The sequence below is a fragment of the Chiroxiphia lanceolata genome, chromosome 2 (assembly GCF_009829145.1).
Source record: "Chiroxiphia lanceolata isolate bChiLan1 chromosome 2, bChiLan1.pri, whole genome shotgun sequence".
Classification (NCBI taxonomy): domain Eukaryota; kingdom Metazoa; phylum Chordata; class Aves; order Passeriformes; family Pipridae; genus Chiroxiphia; species Chiroxiphia lanceolata.
Window position 1 is genome coordinate 94129361 of NC_045638.1, and position 27463 is coordinate 94156823.

Consider the following 27463-nt stretch of genomic DNA (forward strand, 5'->3'; position numbering starts at 1 on the left):
CAGTGCCAAAATTCAGAATTAATTCATGAGTCTCCAGCTTTTAGATCTGGCCACCAGGGCTGGACCTTGGTCTCCAAAGGGCTTTTTCATTCTCCTTTGTACGTGGCAGTAACAAGGCTCCTACCTCCCTTCCCTGCTTTGGACATGACCCTCTGCCCCACCAGCAGCTCAAGGTCCAGGGCTGAGCCTTCATTGCCCATCATTGTCCAGGCTAGAAAATACTTCCTGGAGAGTAGTGTGTTAGACTTCCTGGGCAGGGGTACATCCCTCTGTTTTGCCTCAGAAGAGGATGGGAAAAGGGAGTGGAGAGGTCCTATTGCAGCTTCTCATCTGGGATGTCAGTCAAATCTAGTAAAGGACAGTGGGAGCTGCTGCCAAAACCAGTGGACTCAAACTGGATGCTTTTACCAGGCTTGGCATCTAACGGGTTGCCAGTTTGATTATGACAGCATTGTGTGGCACAGCTGCCTAACAGGGCTGTGCAAACCTCTCTGCTCCCATTCAGACCAAGGCTGTGTCTGGTCTGTGGCTCTGCATGTTTGGGAATGGGTAGGAATGAAAAATTAGCACTGTTAATGCCAGAGCCACATAATGAGGTAAACAGAAGTGTATAAAGAGAGAAGACCTGCACAGCTGTCTGCAAACAGCCCTTTCTTGTAGTACCTGGCACTTTGCTGCAGGCTGGGAGAGAAACTTTGGTGCTGCAGCAGAGCTTCTGGCTTTCAGAGTTGGGAAAGAAAATCCAGTAAAATTGAGCGGATGTCTTGTGAGGAGAGAGCACGAAGTTCATGCTTGCATCAGGGCCGTGGGAGGCAGGAGAGGAAACGATCGGCACTGGGATGCTGAGAGAGGTGGTGGGTCTGTCCATATGACACTGACTGCTGCTCACACAGACACACCTATTGCAGTAGTCACGCTGGCTACCACTGGCTACCATGGGGCGGCACAAGCAGGTCACGGAGCACGAGGTTGGCCGCCCTCGCTTTTACTCACTTCTCGGGCCGGTTTTGCCACAGACGTGGGTTTTTTTGTGCTGCCTCAGCTGACAGGAGCGTCCGAGCGAGGCGGCCCGTTCCCAGCCGGGCGCATCCCGCCGGCAGGGACAGGAGATGGGCACAGCCGTGGGACCGCGGGGCTGACGGGCTGCGGCGGCGGGGTCAGGTCAGCCGAGGCCAGGCGGGTGGGCTGTGCCGGAGGGTCCCGCTTTTCTCGGCTCCCACACGGGGGTTGCTTTGGGGAGGGTTTGATGCCGGCGTGAAGGGGGGGTCCAGCCCCGCCATGACAGCCTGGCTCCCGCGTTTTTCCCCACTGCCGAAAAGTTCTGTCCCGGGTCCGACAGGAGCGGGGCCGCCGTCGCCACCGCCCCGGCGGGAGGAGCGCGGCCGGCCCGGCCCCTCCCGCCCCCGCCCCCGCCGGGCCGGGCCGGGGCGCTGCGGGGCCGGCGCCGAGCTCCGCGTCCCCGGCGGCTGCGGCGAGGCTGCTTCAGCCCCGCAGGTTTGCACCGCGCCCGGGTGCCGTCCCCGCAGGTGGGTCGGGGGTCCGGGGTTGGGAAGACGGGGCTAGGGAGAAGGGGACTGGCAGCGGTGGTTGGGACTGCGAGCGGGATGGCTGAGACGAGGGCGCCCCGTTTACCCCCCGAGTTGCTTTCCTCTCCTGGCTCTCTTCGCTTTGGTGTGTTTCTGCTCCCCGTGCCCCTTTCCCCACAGGATGCCGGGTGGCGTGGGTGCAGCCTGGCGAGATCCCCACCCCGGCAAGCCCGCGGGGATGGCTGGCAGCCCCCGAGTGCTTCTGCCCGGGGCAGGGAGGCCGCGGTCTGGGGACGCACTTGGGGGATGGAGCGCTCCTCGTTCGCCTTTCGTTTGCTTGGCCGTGCCCGGAGTGCACCCCTGAGCTTGAAACGGGGCGGGCATGGAACGGTGTTTTGTAGCTCTCCAGAAAATACCGTCCCGAAGGCTCCAAGCACGCCGCAGAAGGCTGCTGTGGGAACGGGAGCCTGCCGGCACCTCGCGATGGGAAAGGGCTGCCTTGCAGGATGCAAAAATGTGAAGCTGCAGCGCTGGGTTAGTTTGTTCTAACCAAACCGCTGCTACCTGGGCGAGTTGTGTGCCTTGCGGAGCTCAGATTGGTTTCACCAACTCTACTCTGCGAAACCTGCTGGTGGAGAGGGAGAGAGAGGGACCCATGTGCCCTTTCTGTACTGGATTCACGATGCTGCCCCTGCTTGCTAGGAGTGAGAGACCCCCGGGAAACACTCCAGGACCCAGCACGCTTGCTTCTCCTTAGCTGCCAGAATTGGGCATCACACAGCTCCCAAGGGCTTGGTCACCTCTCGGGGGGGCGGCTCATGGAGCCCTCACCCAGACCTGGATTTTCCACTTCCCCACAGGTGCTCTGCAGCCTGAGAGGGGCAGGAAGGAAGCCAAGGGAACCGGATCCCTGGTGACCGGGAGCTGCCAGTGTTGAGTTGCAGCTGGCATTTCTGATGCATCCTTGATATAGCTGCCACATTGCCTCACCCGCCTGGTGCCGGGGCATTGCATATGCCTCTCTTATTGCAGACCCCTGTGCTGACACGGTTTACGAGTAGCACTTTCCACACAGGTTTGGGTGTGCCCCCAATTCTGGAGCTGCACCTCTCCACCCCTGAGCAAGCCTCACTGCTGTCTGCAGGGAGCCCCGGCTGGCAGACCTCGTGGAGACCTTGATGTGGCCCTGCCCCCTGATGAGGTGCTTGTTTTGCCCAGCAAAGAGATGAGAAGCCTGAGCAGGGGACCAGTGGGTGCAGTTTGGCAGCCTGCAGTACCTGGGAGGTGAGCCAGATGAGCCGTGGACATCTCTGGCTTTCAGAGCCTTAAGTCAAATCTGTCTCCTAGGGGAAAATATTCCCTGTTGCTCGGTCAGCAGGGGGAAGGCGAAAAAGGTGTAGTGCTCCATTTTACTGCCTCTTTAAGGACTAAATATGTCGCTTGATTTCCAAAATGCTGACAAATTTAAAAGAAAAAAATAAATAGAGAAAAAACATGCAGACCTTGTTAGGACTAGCAGCTGTCCCCATGCTTAGGGCTGTCAAGCTTTGCAACCCAGCCATCCTAGCCCTGTTTGTGAAAACACAGGTGTGCTGGTGCTGTGAAGGCTGTGAGGGGACGGTGTATGATTGCATGAAGGAGCAGCTGTAGCTTTCTACCAGCTTTGGAAAGGAAGAGCTCTTATATATGCTTAATCTGAAATATAACTTTATGGAAATATTCCTTCTGAGGCCTCTTCCCTCTCTGCGTTTGATAGCTTGGCAGTGAACAGCTTTAGTGGCGGTGAGCCTCTGCTTTTTAATTAAGTCATACACACCTCAACCACAAGTTAGATCTCTCTTGTAAATCAAAGTACTAAATCATCAGGCTTTTTTACCTCTTATTCATGGTGGCTCTCCAAAGATGGTACAGTTAAGAGGAAAAAAAAATTGCAGGCTACACCTTCCTGTAAAGCTGTTTAGCATGTTGCTGTTTGTCAGGCTGGTGCAAACACCCCAAAGGCAGAGGGAGGGATGTTGGAGCCACCAGCAGCAGTGCTTGGGGCTGAATGTGTCTCAGAGCAGTGTATTGGGGCACATGCCCTAAACAGAAAGTAGCAGCATTTGATGGGAATGGCCTGGGGAAAGGCAGTTTTATGAAGGAAGCCATGTATGCGGGTGGATGGAAGCAGGGGAGGACCATAAAGGCAACAGAGGCAACGGGGATGGGCAGAGATCCCAGGCTGTGAGACCTGTCAGAGCTGCACCAGGGCACTGTTACAGTGCCTTGAATCAGTATCCCGGTGGGTGTGATGCGGGCGTGATCCCCTGGCAGGGATTCAGGATTGACCAGCCCCATAGATGGGGGCTTACTGCTTGCCCTGCAGTGACTACCAGGGCTGCAGGGATGGCAAACTGCGAAGCAGATGCTTGGGCATTTTTGCACACCTCCAACATTTCTTCTCTTTGGCTGTGCCTTGCAGCGTGGCAGGCAGGAGCTGTGTTTCTGAGGGCCACGCAGTTTGGCCCTGCAGCCGGCCCTGCCTCTTCGTGTTGCAGGTATGGTTCAGCACGAAAATGGCTGCGTTTCTGGAGAGGCAGCCCCTGCCACCCCACTCTCAGGTCATCTGCCACATCCCTAGTGCTTGGGACGGGGACCTTCCTGGCCAGAGCTTGGAGACGAACAGGGAGGTTGTCCCATGGAGACAGAACAGCACCTACAGGTGAGGTCTCCCGCTAATAAATTAAATGATTGATGAAGTTGTTATGGAGTAATGAAAAGCCAAGATTTTGCCCAAGGTGGTGAAAAACCTCTGTCCTCATTGTTCATGCAGCACAGGTGCTGGGGTGTTGTGCACCCCAGCCTCCAGCCTGGGGCAGAGACTTGGGCATGGGAAGGGCATGGGAGCAGTGCTGCATCGTCTCAGAGCGGTGCTTGGGGCACATCCCCTGCCCTGCTTCTGGGGGAGGTGGCTGCACCCACCTTAGCCCCCAGTGGTGAGGCTGCTGTCTTACAGCAGAGATCCATCCCGCTGCTTCTATCATTGACTGCAGAAAGGTGAGCTTCCACTGGGGGGTACCAATGGTGTGAAATCGTTTGGAAGGAGCTCTCTGGCTGTTTCCCACAGTCACTGGGCTCTGTGTGGGGAGCCCTGCCAGGCCACCTGGTCATGCAGGGATGAGCTCAGCACGATGGGCAGTGGGGTCCAAAACCCTGGGCTCTGAGACACTCTGGGGAGTCAGCCTAGAGGTTTATGCTCACTTCATCCATGTGCTGCTTGGCAGCTGTTATAGCTGGACACAAGGATGGGCTTTGCTCTTTGGGTGGCACAAAGTTGCTCATCAGCAGCTCCAGGGATTTGTCTTACCTCTCCATCATCTGTGGCACACTCCCCATGTCTCTTGGTATTCTCTCCCAATTTTCCTTCCTTTGAGCATCTCCAGTCTATTCTCTGTTTTTCACATGCCTATCATTGTATAGCAATTATGGTTAGAGAGTTAAAAGCCTTATCAGCTCCTTAAAGGGAGAAGTATGAGTCAGCTCCTTGCAGGACTGTGTGGTGGTTCAAAAAATAATAATTTTTTTTTTTTTTTGCAAGGAGGTTTCTTTAAATCCAAAACATAAACCACAGAACTGAAAAGAGCCATATGGGTATTTAACCTGCATTTAAAAAGTTAAAGAGACTAGAGGCAGAGCTAAATGTGCCAGCCTTGTGCAATCCTCCCAAGCTGAAAGGCCTACAATGGGCAGACATACAGCGCTAAGATTGGTGTTCAGAAATTATTGCCTTTGTAATCTTGGGATGTGCTATCCAAAATGGTAGGAGACTTCAAAATCACAGCTAGCTTCAGTCAGCACAAACTTTCGTATTTCAGTCACACAGTGAGCTCCTCATGCATCTGGAGGCAGAAGCACCTTGTTCTGCATCTCCCTCCTTTGCATGCAGCAGGTCCTGCAGCTCCTGGCGGTTATCTCCCATACCTTGGGTGTGGGTCAAGGAGTGACAGCATAGGCAGGGACACTGCCTGGGTGGGAAGATGACCCCATTTGGGCCCTGTGATGTGCCCTATCATGTGCCTGTGCACTGAGCTAGCTGTCCATCTGCCAGGTATGAAGGTATCTGAGAGGCCTGGAGGTGGCTCTGGAAATCCCAGGGATAAAAGCAGGGTGCTGCAAGTGCACAGGATGGTCCCTGAGAATAAGGGTAACAACTTTGCAACTCCCCAGTGTTCCTGGGGATTGAGGCTTTGTAACCCACATTTTAGGATGACATGATAAGCAGGATTTCTTGGTTTTCTTTCTTTTTCCTTTTGTGTTTGCAGGGGAAAGTGTGAAAATGTAAATGCTGAAATTTTAAATATAAATTAAAAATAATCTTTAGATACGCTGTGTGCTTTAACTCCCGATTTTTAACTAGCTTCATTGCGGGAGGTGTTACACTAAGTCTAGCTTGTGACTTTTTTGATCGCCTTGGGGTTGGCAATATTGCAGGTTTCTCAGGTCAAACAAGAAGGGATCTTGTTGGACAAGAAGTGCAGAAGGGAAAAGCAGGAGCCTATCTCAGAAGTGCCAGTGTTTTCTGAATTGCAAACTCCATCCCGTGGTTTATCTCGCTGGAACAGTTATCTGGATGACTTGTCACTGTAAGTGTGTAGCCTTGTGTCCTGTCTAGCCGGGGCTTGTCCCCACCAGCAGATCACCATCTCCCACTAGTAGTGGCATTAGCAGCACAGACCCGTCAAGGGTAAGCCAAGATCTTCTGCTCCCCACCTGAGGTGGCAGGAATGGCTTTGGCCTCGCACATCACTCCCTCCCCCTTGTTGTTTTCTCTCTCTGCCTTTGGCACACAGCAAAATTGTGGGTTCCAGCTGGCCACAGAGCCACCTTCCTGAGAAGTTCTTAACAGATATGCTTCTCCAGATGTTCTCCACTCTTCCCTTGCAGAGGTGTACATGTACCATTTCTCTGTCAGGGCTGATATGGAACAGGATTGCAGAGCTCATGAAAACCATTTCATGCACATTTCTGAACGCATTTGTTCTGTTGTCTGCCATTTGACATCTTCAGTTTTTCACTTTTCGATTCACTGAGCAGTGATGTCGCCTTGTTCTTTAGGAAAAGGTCTCTCCGTCAACACTAGATCAAGAGGAACCAGTTGGGGTGAAAAGGTGGTTCTGTCTGCTCTGGGCCTATAAATGCTGCACCAGTTTTCAGTTTCTTAAGGTTTTTTCCTCTATTCTTTCAAAACAAAGGTTTTGAAAGGAAGAAGAAATTTTAAGAGAGTCAAGATGTGCATTTGGATTACATCAACTGCATCTTTTTTGAGGGCTATTTATGGGTTAATTTGCAGTTCCTTAACATTGGTAGATATTGGACTCAATGATCTTGGAGGCCTTTTCCCACCTTAATGATTCTATGCTTCTATATCCATCCCTGGAAATGTTCAAAAAACTTGTAGATGTGGTGCTTAAGGACATGGTTTAGTGGTGGGCTTGGCAGTGCTGGGTTAATTGTTGGACTTGATGATCTTAGAGGTCTTTTCCAACCTTAACGATTATATGATAAGTAATCCCGAGTCTTGATGGATCTAAAGAAACAGGTTTTCCAGCCCTGAAGATCAACCATTAAGATGACTGCAAATTGCTTTTATCCAAATACTGGTTTTAACAGTCAAGGGTTCCTTTTTATTCTAGAAGATGATGGTGGTGATATTTTTCATGTGGTCTAGTCACTTGTTTCCTACCGACTTGAGGCTTGTTGGATCACATCCACGCACATGCTGATGCTCAGCTGTGATCAGGTACTAGCCACTATGATCCAGACAGCCAGCAGCTGTCATGCCACAGAGACTGAGGGCAGAAGGGGGCACAGAGCTGTCAGATCCCTCCCAACCCAAACCATTCTCTGATTGTGCTGTGGAAGATCCATCAGATTTGGTTGGTACTTTGGTCTAAAAAAAAAACCACCAAAAAACAAACCCCATAGATCTCTGCCCTAAAGAGACTCTCACATTTTAAGTAAGTTTAAGTAAGTTTTTACCTGTGTTGTTGTCTGTCCCCACAACCATTGTCCAACCTCACCCTGAAGTCAGTGACTCTGCACCGGTCCCCCTTGGATCCTCTCACGGCCATGGAGCAGCATTCCTGCCAGCTCTCACGAGAGGCAGGAGCTGGGCTGGAAATGCCTGTTGCCTTCCAGCAACAACCACACTAGTGCTTGCTTCGTTGCATACTAATGAATGTTAATTGGCCTCGGCTTGTTATCAACATTATGTGGGAGCCTTTTGCAGAATGGTGGGATGGGGGTTGGGAAGACTCCAAAGGGCTTTTACCCTCCACTGAGGGATGGTCTCCTGGGTGGATGAGGGTTGAATTGATGCTCCTAGTGGAAACATGTCCATTTGTGAGCCATGGGAGGGCTGTGCCTGCTGACCTCATGCCAGCCTTGGTAGTGGTCCACCTGGTAGGTTCCCTCTCTGATATGGCAGAAGGTTACAAGGAATTGTAGGGGCTGTCTTTAAACCCACTTGAGGGCATGGGGAGAAGTTGAGCCCTTTGGAGGCTGGGCAGTGCTCATCTTCAGGTCTTCTTGGCAAAGGTTCAGTGCCCCTCTCCTGCTGCCATCCCCAGGCACAGCACGCAGCCCCTCCACACTATCCATTGTTCTCTTTGAACTGTTCAGCTGGAGCCTGTCCTCCTTCTCTCCACTGCCCTTTACCACTGTTGCAATCCTGCATCCTGCAGCAGCTGGATTCTCCCTCGCCATACCCCTTCCCCCTGCGCTAGACGTGATCCTGCTGTAGGAAACCACCCACTGCTTGTTTTTTACAAGCTAGAGACAGTTTGATGGAGCTGGGTTTATCAGCGCTCTTGAAAAATGTCTCTACCATGTGTGTAAGTCAGAAGTCTGGCTCATTTGATATTGTGTTTGTAGGACACAGAAAGTTGATCTCACACTGGGGTCAGTTGCTGGGACAGGCAGGACTGTGTCAGACCTGTGGTACATCGAGCTTCTGCCAGTGGAAAGTTGGGATTGTTGCTTCAGAGGGGGCTCTGCTAATTGGGTCAAGTAACCTGCGACCTTGATGTGTTTGGGCTGGGACTTGTAACTTCTGTAAAGCTGAAAAATCAGTCTATGCTTGACCTGAGAAAAGCTCCTGTAGCTTTTCTGGTGTTTGAATCCTGATTATCCCCCATGACGAACACCAAGTTTCAGACTAGGTCCTGGTGACTGTGCTTCTTTTTAGTTTACTCTTTCTTTGCTCACATGATGACAGGAGTTTTTGCAAAGAAAGGACTTATGAGGAGAGGGAATCAAAGTGTCAGGATTAGGAAGAGGGAAGGATGGAGCACTAGCCAGGCACATGGCATGCTTGGCCAGGGAGCAGCCCCAAGGAGCATGATAAGGATAATTTTTTTTTTCCTCCCACCTGTTGTGAGGAGCAAGTAGGAAGTGAGCTATTGTGCTTCCTCCCCAACTGCTAACGACAGGAGACTTGCTTATGGTCGTGCGCTGGAAGCTAATTAAAACTGGTGACAATGGTAATTGAGTAAGGATGCTTGAGGAAAAGTATGACCTCATGTCTAAAATGGTAATGAGGCCTATTAAAATCCACACCAAAAAGAGAAATGAAAAGGGGAACAGAGGCAGAGGTGGTGCAAAGGGAGCAGGAGCAGGTGGGGACAATACCTGGCAGCCAGAGCACCAGGAGGGATGGGGAACATGGAGGTGTCAGGCTTCTAAATCTCCTTAATGAACAGCCAGCTCTTCAGCTAGCTGGGCTGCCACTCAGGTCGAGTCAGCCAAAATGCTTTGGTTCAAGTGCCTTCCCCTGCTGCTCGCCCAGGCCTGGGTGTAGATCCTATTAAGCAATGACAACACTTGTTACTGTTTGTTGTTGTCTACACTCTTCTGGTTCCTTGCTGGAAGAAGGGGACATGCCAGGAAACTGGCAGTTGCTGCCAGCACAAGGAGGGTATCTGCAAAGATGCACCCTGGAAATTGCACTGGTGTGGGAAAATGCATTGGCAGAAGAAAACTGCAGTGAGTTTGGGGTGCCATGCCCTGGCTCGGACCAGCACAGCACCTGGTTTCAGCTCCACAGCTGGAGTGTAGGGGCTGGGGGCCGCTCTGACCTCAACATGTGTTGTTTTGCAGGCTGGTATAGCAGTGCTCGGGATGCCACCGTGCTCCGTGGGAACCCAAGTTCCATGCTGACTCACTTTGCTGCAGAGGACACCCCAAGGGACACTGGGAGGTGGGCACTCCCTGTCCTGGCCCTGGATGTGCACCACATCAGTTTGGGTGAGCTCAGTCCTGGCCTGCCAGACCCCCTCACTACACCCTGCTGACAGGAGGAGATACGGTGTATGCTGGAGGTTTCTTCTCTCTGGAGAAAGCCAACGCTTGTCCTTCCAGTAGGGGCTAAGGTACGGCTGGATAACGGCTGAGGATGTGCTATGGAGCCGGGATTCAACTGCTCTGAGCTCTGTGATGGCAGCTCCAGTTTTGACAGCCAGCAGCAGCGGGCACTGCAGGAGCTCTGCACTGTAACAGTGGTATGTACGGAGGCAGGGAAGTGCTCTGGGGCATGAGGTTTGCTCTGCTGAAGTGGATTTGGGTGGAGAGATGGAAAGGGGGGTGCAGCTGACAAGTAATCCCAGTCCAGCCAAAGGCAGCGTGCTGGTTGGCCTCTAAGACAAGCCCAGTCTAGGTGACACCTAGTGAGGAAGCATCCACGACAGCCAACTCACGTCAAGCAACCCCCCGTGTGTCGGCCAGTGTGACAGCTGCTTAGGATTGGCCTGAAATGGCCCCATTTGCCCTTGACCTTTCCTGTCCTCTGCAACTTCAAAGTGCTTTTCAAATATGAATAGGGCATGATTTAATTAAAAGTCATTATCTATAATAAATGGTACCCCCCTACACACCAGTAAGCCAGTGGAAATGACACTGGGATGCATTCAGTTGCAGTTGGCACCATGTGAGGCTGCTGGATGGGCCAGTGAGGCTTGGCCCGCTCGGCTCTCCATCACGTCCTGCACGACCATGAGCCTTTAATTAGAAGACTAAGCTGCTTGGCTCCTCTGGCTCTGGCAGCTGCTGTACAATTAATATTCCCCCTGCTAGGACCAGGATTTACTCCTCTCAGCGGCAAACAAAGCGCTCCATCAACTTCAAGTAGCATCAACATCCAGGGAAACAGCAGTCAGGTGGGAGGGTGTGTGTTCCTTGGGAAATGAAAGGTGGAGATCATATGGGTGTTTCTGATCCCTGGGTGGCTGACCATCTCCACCATCTGGTTTCCCAGAGAGCCAAAAGACTCCCTAGGGGATAGAGAGAGGGAAGAGGAGGTGGGAAGCAGTTTGCAAGAGGGATATGAGTATCCCCTCAGGAATCCCTCCACACTGTTGCAAAGCGAGGCTGAGGTGTGCATGCAGCTGTATCCCAGCATACAGCAGCAGCAGCATTGGCTCTCAGCTGGATGTCTCTCCCATCCAGGGGTTTGCCTTACACAGTTGCCCTGCAACCAGCATGGCACCAGCATGTGAGCTACCAGGAGCCCACGGATCAGCTGTGCTCGTGTGGCAGTGACACGTTTTTGTTTTAAGAATTATGTGTTGGCTTTAATTCTTCAAGTTGTGCCTTGTTCTTGCTTGTCCAGAGGAGATAAAGCCTGGCTGGGGGAGAGGGAGATGAGGCATTGGCTCTAAACAACTGCCTTACTTCTCCCTGAAGATTTATTTCTAGCAAGGCTGGAAGCAGAAATAGCTCAGACCTTGAAGAAAGAATTGGGAGTTTGGGGCAACTGTCAGGAAAAGTGATCTTCTGCCACAGAAATTACATGCAGGTCAACGGGCATGTCTGAGAAAGGACAGCACCAGAGAAGTTAGTGAGGAGGCACGTGATCCCAGCTCACACCCCATTCTCCTCCCTTCCACTTTGACCTTAGTAAAAGTGATACTTTTTTTAAAGAAAAAAAAAAGTCAGTAACACAGCCATAGTATGTGTGAACGAACCCACGCGTGCACAGCCTGTTAAAAATATTGAAGCATTTTAGATCCACAGTGGAAATAGTTTCTTGTTTCACATAGGATCATTTTGTCCATCTTACGTTAATAGGAAGATAGCAGAGAATATTTTTAAATGGAGGTTTAAACCCATAAGGTTGCTTATGTGCAAGGAGACAGGTGCCTCTGTCATACCCGCTCTGGGAGTGTCCCTCAAAAGCCAGTTCTCTCAGCTGATGTCTGCCTGGGACCCAGTTAGTTTCCACCCGCTGGAGACGGGTGGAGCCCAGCTCAGTGTGTCACTGCGTAATGCCTCTGAAAAACGCTGTCACACTCCCTTCTCTGTGTTTTCTGCACCGACTGGAAGCTCTGCTGCTGGCTCCCAGTCACGTCAGCCAGCTGGTCAGTTGTCTGCTGCATGGAGGGGTAAGGGCGGGAGCCAAGGATGCCCTACCTGACTTTCCAAAGAAGAGTGCTATGAGCTGGGGTACCATGAGACCTCTCTGCAGAGGTTTCTTTCCAGAGAAGGACAGTGGGGAACCATTGCCCATGTTCTTCTCTCCTACAGCCAGGGCTGCCTGAGGTTTGTGAGTCACTTGTATGGCTTCATTACGTATATGGCTAGTTGGCCATAAGAAGAGGGCTCCTGGACTGCCCTCTCCTCCTGTGCACTCAGCAAGTGTCAGAGTACGTGTCCTGTCTACACACATCTCACCAGCCCTGCCTGCGGGTCTTGGTCAGGTGCCGGGGTGTCTGCTTATGAGGATATGTGGTTTATGGCTGAGGAGGAGCACCCATGGGTGTGATCATGCTACTGTAGGGACATCCTTCACTGGAAACCCCAGCAATGTCCCCTTCTTCCTCACCCCTTTTGCCTCCTGCAGACATCTTTTGACCACAGTGCGAAGAGCTTCCCATCCTTCTCTGCTGGTCTCCTGGGAGTTGTGTGGACATTCCTGACTGGAGGAGTCCTGCTAGCGCTTTTCTTTCTCATCTTCACAATTCGCTTCAGGAAAAACAGGTAAGGGCTTCCCTCTTCTGCTGTGACAATTCCCCTCAGCTGGAGCAGTGGAATGAGGCTCCTTCAGGACCAGGCTTTGAGCTGATGACCAGCTAAGTGTGAGGAAGATATGAGCCTGAAGGAACACCACGGGGCAAGCAAGGCCAATGCCAGGGTTGTTGCAGCTTTCTCCATCACATCCAGTATTGATCACTGATGGAGACAGTCCTGTTTGGAGTGCTCCCTTCCTCTCCAAGGTAGGGAGCTGTAGACAGGACAAGATGAAATGGCCTCAAGCTGTGTCAGGGGAGATTCAGGTTGGACATCAGGAAGAATTTTTTCACTGAAAGGTTGTCAAGCATTGGAATGCTCTGCCCAGCAAAGTAGTGGAGTTACCATCCCTGGAAGTGTTCAAGAAATGACTGGACATGGCACTTGGTGCTATGGTTTAATTCACATGGTGGTGTTTGGTCAAAGGTTGGTCTTGATCACCTTGGAGGTCTTTTCCAACCTTAATGATTCTATAATTCTATGGATGCCCTCTGGTGTGGCACAGACAGTAGTGCATAGTCTCATCCCAAAGGTACCATTCAATAAAAACATCAACAGGAGTGAGCAGAAAGGGAACAGGTCTCCTTTTCTGCTCACAGTCTTGGGAGCATCACTCTGAGCAGCATAGCTCCATGGCAAACCCATCACGCTCCCCCACAGTGCACTTCCTGCTGTTGGGCCATACATACTTTGAAGATACTGCTACCCCTTTTTGATCTTGGCGGTTGCCCATATTGGTGTGGAACATGATCTTCATTGGTGAGAGAAGCTGGTTGTAAAGTGCAGACTTTCCTTGGTGCTGTTCAGTCTGCACAGAGGATGTAAAATTTCCTGCTCCCCTGAAGACAGCATAAATCCAAGCATAAGGCTCAACAATTCCTTGTAACTCAAACTGTCTCAGCCAGCACTGACCCTTCCTCAGCAATTCTGAGTGTCTTGCCTGCTCCCTTGCCACTTTCTCCTCAGCTTCATTGGTCTCTTAGTCTCTCAGCTGCTTTTTCCTCCAGAGATACATCCCTCTCCCAAGCTTCACCTGGCAAACCTGTTGATCTCTATGTGCCATTGTTTTGCACAGAGACGTGCATCGGTGTGCAGCCTGAACTGATTCTCTGATTGCATTAAGGAACTTAATGCTTCTGACAAGCACTATGCAGTCAGGAGGGTCCTGCCCCATAAGGGTTTGTGTTGTGAGCCCTGTGCCTGCTGCATTGCAGCATCTGCATGACCTGCATCCCAATCTGAAGCACTTAATTTACTGAGTAGTGTGGACACCTTAATTGATTACCAAATTGTTTAGGCCCCTGAAGATATTCTCAGAGCATGCTGTAATGAATGTGCGTTATTTATTTGCTCTGCAGTAAATAAATACTGGTCTGCCTACTGAACCTGGGAGGGCAAAGGAGACCTTTTTCAGCATGCAGCTGAGAGGGTGAGGTGACGAATATCTTTCCCCAGGGGCTGAGGCATGGCAAGGAAGTCAGGGAGGGAAAGGGCCAGGTTGAATCCCTTGCGAGGCAGCAAGCCAGGAAGGAGCTCAAGGGTAGAGAAATGCAATGACTTGGCAGCAGATTGAAGGGGCAGAGCTATGCAGGAGCTACAGCTTTTGCTTGATGGGCTTGCTGGGGAAGGGTGACAGGTCATGAGAGATCGCTGGGTTGATTCTCCCCTCCCTGAATACAGTTACAGGATTATGAGTGATGGGGTGAAATTACAGAGGGGAGGCTGTAAGCTGAACATTGCAGGCGGCTTCCTGAAGTTGAGACTGTGCTATGTGAAAATATCTCCTCAGAGGAAGGAGCAGTGGGAAGAGCCTGTTCTTGCAGGCGCTTGTAGCTGTTGCACGCAAAGCTGGGGACAGTCACCACGTGGTGCACTGGTGTGGTTTTCCACTTCTGCCCCTCCACAGCAGAAGTGTTGGGGTAGAGTGAAATGAGTACTTTAAACGCAGTGAAGCATTCCAGCAAGACGGCAGAGAAGATGGGTTATGCACTATGGAGCAATGGCTGAGCTTTTTGAGCAGCTGTGAACATCAGAGGCTGGGGGCTGGACAATGTCAGCATCCCTTATGGCCATCGTGGCCCCTGTAAGGGGACCTCGCCCTTGTGCTGCCAGGTCATGATGCTCAGTAACTGTCACCACCTTCCCTGCTTTGTTTCCTGGAGGATTGTGAAGATGTCCAGCCCCAATCTCAACATTGTGACCCTGCTGGGCAGTGGCTTGACTTACACGAGTGCTTACCTCTTTGGGGTTCAGGAGCAGAGCCTGCCTTCTGGAGACTCCATGGAAAAGCTTATTCAGGTGAGTGGGGGGTTTGCTGGGATGGGTACCATCATGCATGCACATGTACATGCCTGTTTGTACGTGCGCTGTCTTAGCCACAGCCTGTCACCACCTCGCTGCTGGCTGCACGCGGCCGGGCTGTGGTTTTCACATACACAAAACGCAACCAGATGCTTTCTGTCTGAACGGCCTTCACTGTTTGTGCAAACCACATCTGCACCGAGGAAGGGACTCAAAGCAGGTCCCCAGGGGAGAGAGAGGTCCCACAGGCAGGCAGGCTGCTGGGCTTGTAGAAGTGCAGTAGGGAGAGGGGAGCCTGAAGGGAGATGGGATCCTCCACAGAGCCACCACTGCCTAAAGTAGCACAGGTGCTGTGAGGCTGCAGGTGAGTTTTTTGGCTGCAGAGCAGATCCTCATCAAAACACTCACCTGTGTGATGAACCCCCATGTCCTGACCTGAGGCAGCCGCCCTGCCAGACCGAGGGCTGGGCATCCATCCACATGGGAGAGTGGGACGTGGGAGAATGCACACCCTGCATCCTGCTCAGCTGCTGGGCTGAGGATAATTAACGGAAGTGCCAGCAAGTGATTTATTGGTGCTGGGACCTACCGTGCCCCTGCTACTCACAAGCTGCCTGGCTCTCCCTGCCTGGTCCTCTGATGAAAGTCTCTCGGGATGGGGAGGAAAAGGCAGGCAGCAGACATGCCTGCAGAGGAATATGTGCCTTTTAATTTATTTCACTCTATGGTCAGCTTTCTAATGTCTGATATGACTTTCCAGAAGCCAGAAGACCATAGACATGTCCCCACCCATCTTTATTGCACCCCTGGGTGGGAGGGTGTGGGGTGTCCCTGTGAGCCCCACTTTCAGCCTCCTTGCTCTGACCCCCTGGCAGGTGCGGCTCTGTCTGCTGTGCGTGGGCACCTCCCTGGTGTTTGGCCCCGTCCTGGGGAAAAGCTGGCGGCTCTACAAGGTGTTCACCCAAAGGGTGCCGGACAAGCGGGTGGTGAGTACACAGCACCCGAGGAGGGAAGGGAGGGCGGAGAACTTCCCGAGGAGGGCAAACACCAGCAAAAACCAGTGTGGAACAGCAGATAAAAACTGGCTCAGGACAGTGATGGATGCCGCAATCACAGGTCTAGTTTCATGCCTAGCTGTGCATGGGCCCCTCATTTATTCCTGAGCAATGAGGCAAGAGCTTTTCCCACTCCACAGGTGAGCGGGTGCCCTGCCAGGCTGCCTGTTCCCCTGTGGAGTCACAGCCCCATCACTGAGCAAGGTCTTGGTCTTGTTTTGCGTCAGCCCCATGCCTTCATTAAACTACATGCCAGTATTTGTGTCCTGGGCTGGGCTGCTTGTTTTTGTGGGACGAAAATAAACCAGGTATCCTCAAAAGCATCTCATGTAGGGCCATCCCCAGATGCATCTCATCTCTTGAAGGGAGGAAGGGAGAACTAGGCACTCCTCTGCAGCACTTAAAGAAGGGGAATCAGCAGCTGGGAGGGAAATGGGGAATTTGTTCACGTAACAGTGCATGTAACTTAGAGCCTTCAGTGGCCACTTTCCAGTGGTGAAAAAGTAGGTCTCAGATGAAAGGTGAGATGAGACGGTTTGCAGGGGAACTGGGTACCAGCAAGGAGTCCCATTCCTGACGCACCAGGATCTGTGTTAAACTTTCAAAATCATAATACTACTGGCTTTTTTTCCCCACCCTTTCTGTCTCTGCTGGTGATATGGACATAAGGGATGACAGTCTTGTTTTGGAGGAACTGTTTTCTGTCACAGCATGTACCTGCTATCCACACCGTCAGGGAGGGCTTATGCTTGGCCCCAAGCCTGATTAGGTCTCCAAGAGTTTGGGAGCTGGAGACAGAGATCCTGTGGCCAACTCTGATGTAGGTGAGCCACTGGATTCCCCTCTGGGGGAAGTAGTAGGATAGACATGTTGCTTGAAAGAAACAAGTAGAAAGGGACCCAAGGGATGGAGGTCATTGGTGTCCATTGCTCCCCAGAATACCTTTTACTTCTTGTGTGTTTGCAGATTATCAAGACCTCCAGTTGCTGGCGATGGTGGCAGCATTGGTGCTGGCAGATGCTGTGTTGCTCTTGACATGGGTGTTTGCCGATCCAGTCCAGTGCTTCCGAAGCCTTGGTGTCTCACTGCGGGTAAGGGGTTGAGGAGGGGTGGTGGAGGGGTTTGCCATGTTCTGTCTGAACTCTGTGGACAAAGTTGGTGGATGGCCAGGCATTTGGAGGTGCTGTTTGAAAAACAATAGAAAGAAAAACAAGTCAGAAAAACTTCTGTTCACTCTGGGTTGGGTTTTTGTTCAGTCTGTTACAGAGGTGAGGGTCCACTGCAAAATTTCCAGGTCTGTGCAGATCACATGGGTGACACCGGGAGAGGTCCATGGCACCTGCATTATGCTTTAGAGAAATGTTTAACCAGCCCTGTTGGCAGCAGAATGCCAAAATCTTCCTTGCTTTAACCTTCTGCCCCTGGTAGCACCAGCTTTGGCCTATCCTTTTAGACATTTGCAGAGAAGACCAGCTTAGATGTGTCTGCCTCTCAGTCTGCAGTCTTCACTTCAGTCTTTCCCTTGCTTTCTAGGTGACAGAGAAAGGCATGACCTGCTCCATGAGCCGGGTGCAGTCCTGTGCATCGCTCTATTCTGATCTTTGGCTCGTTCTCATTTTAGGGTTTAAGGTATGTAACCTCTTGATTGATTCTTGAATTATAGCTCTCTGTCTTACAACGCAAACTGTTTAGCAGCATTTGTTGTTTCGCTGCCCTCCCAAGCTACAGGCCTGTTGCAGATTCCAGCTACTCCTGTTCATCTCAAAAGCCCTCCTATTTCCAGTCCGTCCCATCTTAGAAAGGGTAAAAGCCCTGTAAGCCACTTTTTCCCTGCCTCACTATCTCTTTTTTGTACACAGTGCACATACAGTCTCTCTATTTCTCTCCCTGCAACCCCCTGTGCCTCATCTCACTTCTTAAAACTCATGTCTTGCTGTTCTCTAAAGCGCAGTCTTTCCATAAAGCCTCAGAAGGCCGTCCAGTGCAGTGGTGCACCATGTGGCTCAGTCCCTGAGTCCTCTGACTCCAAACCAAGGAGGTGCTGATGACAAGTGTTTGCTCCCTGCCTTTACAGCATGTTTATCGGCTTAATTATACCACCGGGGTGCACTTTCACTGGTGGAGCTCTGCACATGGCCATTCTTATTCCAGAAGTGTTAGTTATACCGATGTAACTATGTAGGTGTAATTACTGCTGTAATTATCTGTGGTCTCATGTGTCTGTGGTATGGCAGAAGCTGGACACATTTCAGAAAGCTGATGTTGATGAAGCTTGTGAGATCACAGCCTTTCTTCAGTAATGGCTTCATCTCTGTGCAGTACCAGCAGTTCCTTTGTGATTCACTGTAATGTAATACTCACTGACCATCTACCCAAAATTGTAGGAAAAAGAGCAGAAAGGGACCTTACAACACAGCCAAGTCCTCCTCTCTACACTTCATTTCAAAGACATTAGTGTAGCCTGTCCTTAGAAGTCCTTTGGTATTGAATGTAGGTATTCTCTGGGTTTTCAGTGTTGTGTCTCCACCTCTGATTTTGTCTGCAGTTTTTGTTAGGGTTTAGACAGGTAATGTCTTCGCCTACAGCTCCTACAAAATGCTTTCTGAAAGAAAACATCCCCACTATCTGTCCCAAGTAATATTTTTTTAGTGTTGTGTTGTATCTGACCCTGTCCCCTTCTTATTATTTCCTTAGTACTTTCTCTGGAGTTAATTTGGATTTACACTAATGTGAGAGTAGGCTTTATTTCTGTGCATACATAGCAATTCTTAGCATCCACAGCATTAATGTGCTCAGCCCTTTGGGAAGCCACTCAGTATATTATCTTGGTTTTACTGAGCAATGAACAGAAATGATTTGCCAAGGACATGCCTGGAATTAGGAGCAAAATTCCCTGCTCAAGATTAAAATAAACAAACAAACCACTTAGTCCTGTGCTTACTGAAAGTCCTAGTTTATTAGATGGCAGTGCTGTTGTCTGTGTCCCAGATAGACTGTATGAATTTAAATGGGACTTTGGTGCTGATTGTTTTCTTGCTCAGGGATTAGAAGCTGACTTGCCTTTGGGCCATTTGGAGGTGCCCCATGGTGGACATGGTTATGATCCAATTCATATTCTACAAGGCAGAGTCAGGTGTCGGCCTAGTTCCCAGTGAGGCAGGTCTCACTATTACAACCCCGCCTTGAGAATTTGTGGTGCTCTGAAGTTGCAAGTCTCACCAAAGACTGCGGACATGAACCTCTCTTGCCAGTGTCCCTCCAGACCTTAACCCTGGCGGTGGTCATCATGATCATCAAGCAGCCACAGCACAGAGGGGTCCAGAAGAATCTAAAAAAACATCTGCACTCAGATCGCAAAGCACTTCTTGATACCCAAGTAACAATGACTCTTAGTAAACTAAGGCAGACACAGTTACACTTACTAGGTAGCACAGGAATAATTTAAATCATATTCTCTGTATTCTGGGCCGTTGCAGGTGCTGGGATTTTGTTAGATGCTATTTCCAAATGATCCTGAAGGCAGACCATACCCTGCACTATGGAGGTGGGCAAAAGATACTTGGTGTTTCCTGCTAGTGTCCCCTGGAGAAGGAAGGGTTCATCCTGCTGGATAGTTTAATCTTGAAAAAGACTAAACTATCTTGGAAAGATACATTTAGGGGACACTTGAGGGCCAGTGTGGTGAGGCAGCCTGCTCTGAAACAACTGATCTGCTCAGTGGGGGGCAGTTCCTCTGTGTACAGAGCATTTCTCTAGTGCCTTTCCCTTCTGCTGGAGTCAGGAAACAGCAAAGGGAAGGGAGAAGAATTGTACCTGGTAGTTTCCTGGATTGCTATTTAAAGAGGCAACAAGTACATCCTCTTTCCTCCAGTCTAAACCTCCATTTCTTCTTGCCTTTTTCTTCTGAATGTCCTTCTGAACATCCTTCCTGCTCCTTCTGAGGTATGTCATTGCTCCTAGACGGCACCCCACTGCTGCATCCCTGCAGGGACCTCTGTCTCCTGTTTGTCTGTCTGTCTGTCCATCTGTCTTTGCTTCTCCTGCTCCAGGCTGCCCAAGGGGGGGGGGGGGTTGTGTCTTATCTCTCTTGGCCATTCCCTGCTCTGTGGCATCACCTGCTGACCTGACCCTCATCTCACACAGCTTGGTTGGGACTCCCGGTGCCGACTGGCACCTTCCCTCCTGCCCTCTCTCCCCAGCCCCACTTCTGGCCCGCAGCAGTGTGCCAGGCGTTTGCTGCGGCGTCACCAGTGCGCACTCAAGGTCTGCATTATAGATCAAAGAGCATTAATTAGGATTGCACTGAGTGTATCTGAGCTCACCGGGCTTGGTTTGAAGTGGGGGTTGACACCATCAGGCTGTAATTTTCCACACTCTGGAAACCTCTTTTTTCTGCTTCCAGAGTATTCTCCTGCTGTACGGGACCTACTTGGCCGGTCTGACCGACAGTGTCAGCTCCTCACCAGTCAACCAGTCCTTGACACTCATCGTTGGGGTCAACCTCGTTTTCCTGGCTGCTGGCACTATCTGCTTAGTTCATCGTTTCTTCCGTACTTGGCACAACTTGCTGTTTGGTTTTACCTCTGGAGGAATTTTTGTGTGTACAACCACGATCAACTGCTTCATCTTTGTCCCACAGGTATCTTCCACCTCTGTCCTGTCACTTGGCTGGAAACAGGCACATTTTCAGAGTTTAACAACAGCAGCCTTGTGGGCCAAAGCACTTACTTTCCTGCTTTTTTCCCCAAATGTTTGGGCTCACCTGCACAGCTCATCTTCCAAGCCCCCCCCGTGGCTCTGCTTCCCCAAGCAAATTCCTGGAGTATCATAGAATCACAGAATGGTTTGTGCTGGAAGGGACCTTAAAGATCATGTAGCTACAACACCCCTCTTATGGGCAGGAAACCTTCCAGTAGACCACATTACTCAAAGCTCCATCCAGCCTAGCCTTGAACACTTCCATGGATGGGAGATCCACAACTTCCTTGGGCAACCTGTTCCAGTATGTCACCACTCTCACAGTGGAGAATTTCTCCCTTTTATCTAATTTAAACCTACCCTCTTTCAGTTTAAAGGCATTCTCCCTTGTCCTATCCCTATGTGTCCTTGTAAAAAGTCCATCTCCAGCTTTCTTGTAGGCCCCCTTTAAGTCCTGGAAGGTTTCCAAGGGGTGCAGGTGTGTTGAAGAGCTGCTGCTCAGAACCTTCCTGCAGCAATGTGCCACAGGTGGTAGCCACGCAGAGAGCACAGGTGGAGGCGAGGCAGTCGCTGGTGTCGTCCTCCCATGTGGGTGGTGGGATCTGTTCTTCATGCGCTTGTCCTCTCCTCATACCTCACATGCCCACTCCCACAGAAAGTTTCTGCCCATGGCAGGGATGGAGCTGGGCTCAGGCCATCCAGATGGCCTTGCCAGGCTCAGAGACTTTTCTGCTGCTGCTGATCCCCAGGGGAGGCTGTCCTCCTTTGTGCTTTTAGAGAAGGAAGCTGGGCTTTGCCACGAGTGAGGAAGCCTTTTGGGGTGAGGTGAGGCTCTTCTGCTTCCCTTGTCCTCCAGGAGCAGCCTAGTGTGCCTGGCCACCATGTTATTGGGAATAATGCTCCCATTGTTACAGGGAGAGGAAACAGTTGTTTACTCAGTTGAATGTCTGAAGGGATGTTTGGGCTCAAGGACATGAGGTGAGAAAGGGAGGAAGAGGTGAAGCTGAAGAAAGAACACATCTGTGCAAGGGAGGGCTCAGGGGATCTCAGTAATGTATATAAATACCAATGGGGGTGGAGTAGGGAAGGGGGAGTCAGGCTCTTCTCAGTGGTGTCCACTGACAGGACAGGGGACAATGGGCACAAAATAAAACACAGGAAATTCTATTTAAACATAAGAAAAAGGTTGTTTTTTTCTGTGAAAGTTGTAAAGCACTGAAGCACGTTGCCTAGAGACATCCATACTTGGAGATAATCGAGGCCCAGTTGGACACAGTCCTAGGCAGGTTGCTCCATCTGACCTTGCTTGAGCAGGGTGTTTGGACTAGATGATTTCCAGAGGTCCCTTCCTACCTCAGTTGAGGCAGTGTAACTGCAGAGTCCCAACCCCTTAGATGAGCAGCCTTTGGGAGCAAGGATCCAATCTCCCTCTGACAAGCACCAAACCTGCTGCCGATGCTTTGCCAAGTGCCAGGTCTCTCAGACTGAGGGCGGAGGAGCTGATGAACTGTACTTGCACTCTGCCTGTACCATTTTTCTGTGGGAGCCTGGGGCCCTTGAACATTTTATTTAACTTGGATCTTTTAATTCATTACCTTGTTTTTCCTAATGGGCTTGCTTTTCTATTGCTCATCTGAGATCAATAAGCAGCTGGAGCTGGGCTGCACAAGGCTTCCATGCAGACACTAGATGAGAAAATAGGTACTAAGCATTACTGGTTTTCAGCCTGTCACCAGTGATTCAGGGATAAGGGGGCATGCGTGACACTGTCTTTGTCTGTCACAGAGTCAGGAGGGGGGAGAAGAGGGAGGGGGCTTTTACAGCGTGCTTAGAGGTTTCAGTGCAGACAGGCACTGACTCCTCTGCATTAAAAGCTGGAGCCAGACACAGGGTAGGGCTCAGATGGGTGGGAGGCTCCAAGTGACACTGCAGCCCCTCGCTCAGCCATCTCTTGCCACTGGTCTCTGCTCTCCTGTCACACCCTGCCTTTGTCTCCCCCTCTCAAGTCCCTTTGTCTCCTTCGCGCTTGAGCTGTGCCTGCCTCCCGCTGTGTTGGCAGGGGCTCTGCAGATAACATCCTCTTCTACTCCCTAGCTCAAGCAGTGGAAAGCCTTTGAAGAAGAAAGCCAAACTGTGAGCCACATGGCAAAATATTTCACCAGCCCAAGCAGGAGCTGCCGCTCGGTGTACAGCGAGGAGCAGCTCTACCAGCTGATAGGGGAGAAGAACTCCATGAAGCGGCTGCTCACCGAGGTACAGGGCTCTGCCAGGCCCCCTCAACCACACCAGCTTCTCTCCTTCCCTTTTGTGGGCTGAAGGCTTTGCAGGGTGGGAAGCCCTTTTTTACACCCCCATCCACACTGGTGATCCCTCACCAGCCTCTTTCTTCCTGACGGGAAGAGCTGCTTTGTTTGTCACATCACTCTGCACTCCAGAGCACCAAAATTTAGGCATAATCTGGAGGGTTTAAAAAAAAGATCTGTAGGGAGAAGTGCAGGAGAGCCTGGTTGCCACAGCCTGGTCAAACCTGGTTAGTTTAGAGGGCAGATGCTCTGTTTCAGAAAAGCCCCCAGCCTCCTGTTCTCTCACCTGCACTGCATAGGTGGAAGCACCCCAGCTTGGAGAGCTGCTTGCCCCAGTGACCCCCTTCCCGCACTCCCATCTGGAGGCCTTCAGGGGAGGATGAGGTCACACAGGCTGCCAGTGTGGCTCTTGCCATTCAGAGAGGGGCGATTTGTTTTCTAGCAATGCCAGCTTCCAAGCTGGCAGTGTTTTCATACCCTCTGCCTGCCCCGTGCCTGACAGGCTTATTTGTCTGACACAGAAAAACGCCGTGATTGAAAGCCTGCAGGAGCAAGTGAGCAGCGCCAAGGAGAAGCTGATGAGGCTGATGTCTGCGGAGAGCGGCTGCAATCCCCGTGCCTTGCCCGCAGCTCCCAGCACCTGGAGCTCAGGGGGGCATGGGGATGCACCAGGGGACCGCTGCCCCCCGGATCCAGAGAGGGATGGGTGGCAGCCTTCCTGCTCGCTGCCTACACCGCCTCTTTGCAGCAATCCTCAGGCCCTCCAGGAACACGCAACCCACGAGCCTGTTTGCTCTCAGGTGCTGCTTTTTAACGCAGGGGGCAGCACTGAACGTGGCCTGAAAGACGTCCAGGAGTGTGGGACACCTGCAGAGCAGGGGCAGCCTCCGGAGCAGCTGCCAGGCCAGGACAACTCAGGTGGTGTAGCCTGGGAGTCATCCCCCAAAGTCAGCTATGTAAACAGTGAGAAGCTGTGGGAAATCTTGCAAGAGCTAAGCCTGGATGGCAAAAACTACAGCCCGGCCTTACCTGCAGGACCCCCACTTGGCAGCCGGGGCACCCCAGGCGACCAGGGAGAAACATGGGGGGGCCAGGACGGCTACCCAGGCATCCACACACCCCTCAGCCCCTACCTGGCGAGGCACCATCGGAGAGTCCCTTTGCCCCCTGCCTCCACCCACTTCCCTGGACATGTATCCCCTCATGCCAACCACAGGGTGAAGGAAGTGGGCAGCTGGATCCATGGGGAGTCAGCACACATGTCCCTGGAAAGGGAAGAGGAGATAGCTGGCAGAGGGTTCCTTCACCCCCCAGCACCATCCTCTCCAGCCATCCCTAGGGAGGTCTGCCTTCAGCCAAAGAGGTGGCTAGGATGGCCAGAGTCCCAGGGTGCTTCATCGTGCATCCTGCAGGAGCAGTGGCGGTGGCAGGGCACCCCAAGGGGACCTGCTGAGCCTTCCCTGCGCTCACTGTACTACTACCCAGACTCTGACTCCAGCAGCAGCAGCAGCTCTGAGGAGATGTTTCACGGCTGCCACCGGCCCTGCTGCGAGGTCTGCTTCCAGAGCCCACGTGGCTCCCTGGACAGCAGCAGCACGGACACGGACACAGAGCCCAGTGACTGCATGGACCACCAGGCAGAGCACCACAGTGGGCCCCAGCCTGTGGTGAATTTCAAAGACGATCTGAAACCTACCTTTGTGTGACTGGGAGCACCCCTGCCCCAGGAGCAAGTGCCCTCCCACCCCTGAAACACTGCATGTTTTCAGCAATGCTGAAGCTGCACGTCATTCTGGGGGATGTACCTTTTTCTGGAATCTGGGGATCAGGAATAAACCTTGCCTCGTTCTGGGTTGCAGTGTCAGCTCCAGCCTGATCAGCCATGACTGCAGACTGAGTTTGGCTGAGAGTGGGTTGGAAGCACTCAGGGAGGTGGCTGTGCTTTTGTCCTGGCTGCTCTGGGCAGAGAGACTTGGCACTTCTGTCGTTCCTGGTGCTGGCAGTGGAAAGACTGGGGCTGGGTGGCCTGTGAGAGCCCACACTTCATCACCTCAGAGGGCTTTCCCTGTGAGAACTGGGTGATTTGCACTGGCAGGGAGCAGCACAAACACACATGGCTTCTTGCACACAGCATAGGTACAGAGAGAGGACTCCTTCCTTCCCCCGAGGCTGCTGATAGAGAGCCTCCCACTGGCATCACACCCAGCCAGGTGCAGAAGCAGTTGCAGGCTTGCACCTGGGGCGTGTTGCTCTTGGGCAAAGCAAAGACCTTGGGGTGGGGTTTGTACAGGAACCTTTTGGATTTTGGTGCGTTTTTTGTAGCATGTGAGTGAGAAAATCGAGTCCAAAGGTGATGTCCCAGGAGGTGTCTTTACATTTTGTATAGTTCAGGTGCATGGTCATAGGTGAGACTCAGGTCAGAGCTGAAGAGAAAGGTAAGCTAACAATTGTAAAGGAAGATGTGGAAAGGTTTTTCTTTTTTTACCTTGTTTTCTGGGGCTTGTGTCCTTCTGTATGTCTTTGTATGGATGATGTAGTTGGAATAAGGTTTGTTTAAATTAATATGCTCTGTTTAATTTTTATCTTAGAAATACCAAGAACAGTAAATCCAGTGTGCGTGCCTTTTGGGGGATATTTGTGACAGCATTTCAGCAAATCATTGCCTCCACAGGAGTTTAGGATGCTGAGACCTGACACTCAGTGCAATAAAAACCCTCTGGAGGAAGACTTTGTTAAAAGGGCAGGTTTCAGAGAAATCCCAATCCCAGTTCTGAACAAAGCATGTTAGCACTGCCCTCTCTATTAGCCACTACAATGGTGAAATCCCTCACCTCTGTGTCCCTTCACCAGTGTCGCCTTTTTTTCCCCCCTGTTGTCTCTGTGGTTTTCCAAGCTTGCATCAAGGGCACATCACCAAATCCAATAGTCTTATGAGAAACAATATTCCCACAGCCCTTCTTTGCTTCTAAAAATGTAAACACTCTAGACAGAAGGTAATCCTTTTTTTTTTGGTCACTTTTTGCTAATAGAAACCATTTTTTTCCGGTTTCTTTTACAGCTGTCTGAGCACTTACGGCTCTGGCCTCGCTGTGAAATGCATTGGCCGGGGGTCCCCCAACTGTGCGGGGCAAACCCGGGAACCCGGGGGCTCCCTGCAGTGGGACTCGGGAGCTCTGTCCCCGTCGCCTCCCATCCGCCTGCAGTTCTGCAGCGCTCGCAGCAGGTGCTGCTGGTGCCACACCGGGTACGCCGGCATACACCAAGTGCCCCACGCGGTGCATCCCACGGCATCCCCACGCTGGGACAACGGGTGGGACAGGGATGCTCCAGGGACCCTATTAACTGTGGGGCAAAACCACTTTTCCCCACCCCCCAAGCATATTTAGAACAGCACTTTGCTCTGGGGCTGGGAAATACTGCAGCAAGGTCAAAGGAAATGATCAACCATGACCCTACCTGGAAGCGGCTGATATAAAAATTAACTTAAAATCCACAAATGAATGCAGAAAAAACTCTCTGCAGAACTTTGAACCTATGGGTTATTTGGAAACTCATCACTGGAATTTGAGGCAATTGCTTTTCTGTGTGGTGTCCAGCAGCCACCACCTGAAAACTGCATGGCATGTGGATGCCAAGAGTGTCCACTATCACAAATAGTGCAGGCCAGCAGGACTAGGGCAGTGATCATCTTCCTGTGTTTGGCACTGATGAGGCCACACCTCAAATCCTGTTCTAAGTTTTGGGCCCTTTCCTTGCTCTTGGCTGTTTAGGAAGGGACACGTCACAGCTGGTATGAGATGTCTCTGTGTGCCTGCTTGCTGGAGCTTGGCAAGAGCCAGGAAGGCAGGAAGCCTTGAGGCTCTTGTGCCACAACCACCTGCCATTGCTCAGTCTGCCTCTGTTCCCCTGTCAGCTTGCTGCTGTTTAGGAAATAACAACATTGGTCTTGATTGCGATTGAGCTGCCTGGTTTAAAAAAAAAAAAAAAAAAAAAAAGAGCTTTGTTAGCTATGGCAGAGAGGGATTAAGCCAGGCTCTCTGAGACAAGAGTACTGACTGTTGGTGTGGAAGTTTCCCCACTGCCTTGTGTTGGTGTTAGAAGCTGGGATCTGTGGGAACCTCTTGCTCTGAGCTCTGATACCAGGGGCAGTTATTAGAAATAATGTGTGTTTGAAAGTACTGCAAGAGGGAAAACTCTCAGGTGTCCTTGGCCCAGAGTAACCAGACTGTGCAAGCCATGGAGACAGTGGCTGTACAGTGATGCCACATCTGTGCAGGTATGTTCCTGTGACGCAGTGGGGAGCAGCAGACAGGGGCCCAATGGCTTCAAGTAGCCTGTGCTGCAGGTTTTGAGAAGGTGAGGAAACACCCACATCTGTATGACCTCCACTGGTCTGGAAGAAGCCTCAGAAAAGTCTTCCTCAAGTCCAACAGCCATGAGGGCTGTGGAGAAGTGCTCTCCTCCTGAGCAGTGTTACTCTCCTGAGCCCAGAAACGGGGCCTATCTCTTTTCTTACCCAGTTTTTCATGGCTGTCTTCTG

The 27463-nt window shown here is 51.4% G+C and overlaps 1 protein-coding gene across 1 annotated transcript; it reads left to right on the forward strand.

Annotated features, from left to right (window-relative positions):
• Nucleotides 1–1479: 1479 nt before the first annotated feature.
• GPR156 (G protein-coupled receptor 156) lies at nt 1480–25626 on the forward strand. Its single transcript, XM_032677196.1, has 11 exons — nt 1480–1526; nt 9663–9809; nt 9924–10063; nt 12400–12536; nt 14729–14864; nt 15743–15857; nt 16889–17013; nt 17456–17551; nt 20325–20561; nt 22715–22873; nt 23445–25626. Exons 3-11 carry the CDS (start codon nt 9965–9967, stop codon nt 24627–24629), a joined length of 2289 nt encoding a protein of 762 aa, XP_032533087.1. The 5' UTR covers nt 1480–1526; nt 9663–9809; nt 9924–9964; the 3' UTR covers nt 24630–25626.
• Nucleotides 25627–27463: the final 1837 nt, after the last annotated feature.